At 18.6% G+C, this 4,508-nt stretch overlaps 1 protein-coding gene across 1 annotated transcript; it reads right to left on the bottom strand.

Annotated features, from left to right (window-relative positions):
- Nucleotides 1-419: 419 nt before the first annotated feature.
- Nucleotides 420-1,616, bottom strand: PGO_001420 (variable surface protein; the record flags this gene model as incomplete). The annotated part of the gene is made up of 3 exons (XM_028690946.1): nucleotides 420-605; nucleotides 733-1,458; nucleotides 1,596-1,616. 3 exons carry the CDS (start codon nucleotides 1,614-1,616, stop codon nucleotides 420-422), a joined length of 933 nt encoding a protein of 310 aa, XP_028546747.1.
- Between the last annotated feature and the right edge of the window lie 2,892 nt (nucleotides 1,617-4,508).

Here is a 4,508-nt window from a genome sequence, read left to right as displayed (position 1 = left end):
ATATTACATGTATAATTTATATCATATGCATATAATATTTTTAATAAAAAAATTTATATTTTTAAAAAAAATAATTTATTTCATTTCATCTTCATTAAATGCTATAGCATGACATAAATATATAAATTCCTATATTATGTGTTAAAAAAATTATATGTATTTTTCCAAAGAATATGGTTTTAATAAATATATATATACATTTAGTGAATTAATCAACAATGCATAAAAAACAGAAACAATAAAAAAAAATATTAAACCATCAATACCATGCATTATTTATGAATTAAATAATTTTAGACATAAACAAATTATATAACCATACGCCCTAAACCCTATATTTTAAAAATTATTCTCTTATTTATAGAAAATATATATTTATTTAGTTTGCTTATTTTACTTAAAAAATCCATTAAGCATCGTTAATATTTATGAAAATATGTTTCTTCATTTTCTGTGGTGTATGCTACTTTGTATTCATCCTGAATTAAACCTTTGTATTCCATTTCAAAGATATCATTTGATATATAATTGTCTTTATGTTTATTATTCATGTGACTTCTTATCTTTCTTGCTGTTCGTTGTAAATATAATCCAATAAAATTAAACTGTTTGTAATAAGAAAAGAAAAAATATTTTTATTAATATGCTCTTTTTTTTAATGTAAATGTTTAAAATAATTTTTAATACATAATGTAACTCAGTGTCCTTTTTTAAATTAATTGTATGTTTAACCCTATAAAAAATAAATACAGTTATTAATATTGTACATAATACAATAAATGTCGCTACAGCAAACCGGGTTGTATTTGATTTTGAGGTGACAGCTAAGGATTCAGCTACTTCTATGCATTCAGATAAACGCATCATATAATTACTGTTTCTTTCTTTCAGGTTACTTATAGTCTTACAAAAATTATTACTATTAGATTTTTCACATTTTTTTAAAAATATTAAATATCTTTTATAATCAGAGCTATTGGAAGGACATTTAAAAGTACGGCCGCCATCATGATCGTACATTTCAAGATAATAATTCAGAAATTCCAGAAAAATTAAGTTAAAAAAGGAATAATCATTAAGATGATTATTAAGACCACTACATATATTAAGATTAGTTAATCCATTTAGGTAATAAACCTCGGTCATTCTTTCATAAGCCGTTTTTGTATCCTGATAGTCACAATTATACTGTCTCAATACATGTTTTAGCTGGTAGTTGAAACAAGTACAATATTTTCCATTATTATAAGTTAAAGAAGAATTACTTATATTATGTAAAAAATGAGTAAGTGCAGAACATTTATTAATGAATGAACTCTTCATATTTGAATTAACACCTATCCTATAAAAAATCAGTTGGCACATATTTTCATATTTATTGTTTGTTTCAATTAAACTAGTGTTTTCAGCATTATAAAAATCTTTTGTACACTTTGGAAAAATATCTTCATAGTCCAACTTAAATTGAAAACAATTATGCATACAAAAATTTAATCATATATATTAAAAAATATTTATTTCTCAATTTCTGTAAAGGTAGTATTTATAAAATTCAGATATATAAATTATAATTATTTAAAAAATATAAGTAATACCTTATCTTCCATAATCATCATATGTTTATGTTTTATATATATTATTTAATGCAAAAATAATATTAATTCTTTTCAATAGTAAATTGCAATAAGTAAAAAAAACAATATAATAAAAAAAATTATACTGATAGAAAAGTATTCATTATTAAAAACATTTAAATTTACAGAGTTTTAAATCGTTTTGATTATTGTTAAGTAATTCATGAATATTACACAGGTTTAGGGTTCATGGTTTAGTTTCTATGGTTTATAGTTCAAGGTTGTGAGTTTATGTTTTAGCTTTTAGTATTTTTGCTTTAGTATCCATTGTATTAGTATACTTATTTTCTATTGGACATTTAGATTTAGTGATTTTGTTCATATTTTTTATTTTAGATATATTTTATTTTTCTTTACAGATTTATGTTTATTATATAGTAGTCATAATAATTTTTTTTTGTTTTTTATATATATCATTTTATATCCACATTTATGTATCACTTATATTTATATATATAACTCTTTTTTATTGTTATTATATTGCTATATTTATATTATTTTGTGATTTTTATTGGATAATATAATTATTTTTTATTTTAAATTCTGTTTTTGTAAATATATATTATTTATTTATTAATTGTATATTTTGATATAGATAATTACATGTTATTGAAATAAATAAATCCTACATGTTGTCCTATTGATAATAAACATTAAATACAATTACATTTATATATATTTAGTGATCACGTAAATGTCGCTTTATTTTAGAATGTAAGTTCAATTTTCAATTACTTTTTGTATATTTTAATGTTTATAATTTAATAGAAAACTTGTATTTTTAATCAGATTTAATATAATCTGATTTAATTATTTTTTATTTTGAACTATTTTAAATTAAATTATCATAAAATTTATTTTATTACATTTTTTTTCATTTATATGTCAATTAAGTTAAAACATTATTTGCATAATATCTTTAATCATATATATCTAATTTTTGCGTTAAACTATGCTGACAATATATATTTAATTCATTAATTATACAATAATTTTTATGTGAAAATTGTTATTTAAATTTATCCTTGTATTAAAATACATTATATTATGTATTGTTTATATCGTATTAGAGAGGAAATCATCGATCAATATGAATTATATTAGTTTATACATACCTTATTATATCATACATCAAAATTCAGTAATTTAATTAAAATTCATTTCTATTTTATGAGAAAAATATTTTTGAAGTAACATTATATATTAATATAGTTAAACACTTGTTTCCTTATATTTATTGTATTAATTACTATAATTGTGCTTGTATTATATTGTAATGTTGATTAAATGCTCCTATCCTGTATATATTACATTCAATTACTATGTAAACAAGTAGTATCAATGTTTTTCACAATATAAGCATGTGAATTACGGTGATTAAATGTTATATATATTAATATATTTATAATTAATATTATTACGATATTGATATATTTCTTTTTATAAGTTGTAATATATTATAGAATAAATGCGTATTAAGGAAAACTTTATGACAAATGTACTTAAATATTATTAATGAATTATATGTATATATTAATAAATGTAGTATCATAATTAAGATTAATAAATATAGAAACTTAAAAATACATTATTATTCTAAATACAATAATGTGTTTAAGTTATACAAGTGGAATATTAAGTGTATGTATTAATGAAAACCCGAAATTTTTGCATGATTATTGTTTATCTATGTTTTTTGAAATAAATTTTTAATAATAATCTAATTCATGTTTTATAATTTATGATACATTTATTCTTGTGATAATATTTATGTAAAAATGTATATAGTTCGTAACCGTAATATCTTCAATATGTATAACTTTATTAATATGCATTTATATAAATCTTTTACATAGTAAATATTTTTATAGATATATATTAAAATATATGCATATATTTTTAATAAAATTATTACGCTGAATTAGTATTATCTAATCATTCAAATGCATTAACATCAATTAATTATTCTTAGTATTAATTTACTTCATACAATTTTAGGTAAAAAATAATATTTATTGACACATTTAAAAATCTTTCTTATACATTTTAAATAATGTATATTTCTTTATTTTAAAATTTTATGAAAATAAATTATAAAATAATCATATTTTTATATTTTATTGCAGAAATATAAAGGTCGTCGTGTTACCCTTAAGAAAGGTAAAATATACATGTAATTAAATATGTAAATTAAAAAACATTTATAATGCGTTTCTATTATTTTTGCATGATTACAATGGTAAAAATATATTTTCTTTGAACTTATATTTTTTCTTTAGTTAATTATTTATTTTTATTGATAATCATTTATACAGATTATAATTAAATAATTTAATATATAGTACATTAAAGAAATGATATATTATCCCATGTCTTTTTTTTTTGTGTGTATAATTTAACTGTTGATTCATCTAAAATGTTCAAATAATATTTAAATTGCGCAAGAATGAAGAGCAAATTATTATATACTTATATTCAAGTATACAATGTGTATATAATATGAACGATATAATTCTATAATTATTATCCCACTATTAAAAATAAAGTATATAGTAATATAACGTATTATGATAAGGAGGTATTTTGTGATAAAAACATGATTCATCAGATTTAGACGTATGTATATATATAATGTAATTTTATTAGTTACAATTATAATTTACATAAGATATATATGTATTATTAAGGTCGACCTGTCCTTATAACAATTTATTGAAGAATTATATAAATTATATAAATTATATATTCAAACTAAAACAAAAAAAAGAGAACATAAATAAAACAATTAAATAGCGTTAAATGAAACATAAACGTAAAAAATAATTCATTGCATTTTTTTATATACTTCCATAGAGAAATATAACATGTAATATA

The sequence above is a fragment of the Plasmodium gonderi genome (genome assembly GCF_002157705.1).
Source record: "Plasmodium gonderi DNA, contig: Pgo-contig_144, whole genome shotgun sequence".
NCBI classification, from domain to species: Eukaryota; Apicomplexa; class Aconoidasida; order Haemosporida; family Plasmodiidae; genus Plasmodium; species Plasmodium gonderi.
This window is presented reverse-complemented; position numbering and strand designations above follow the sequence as displayed.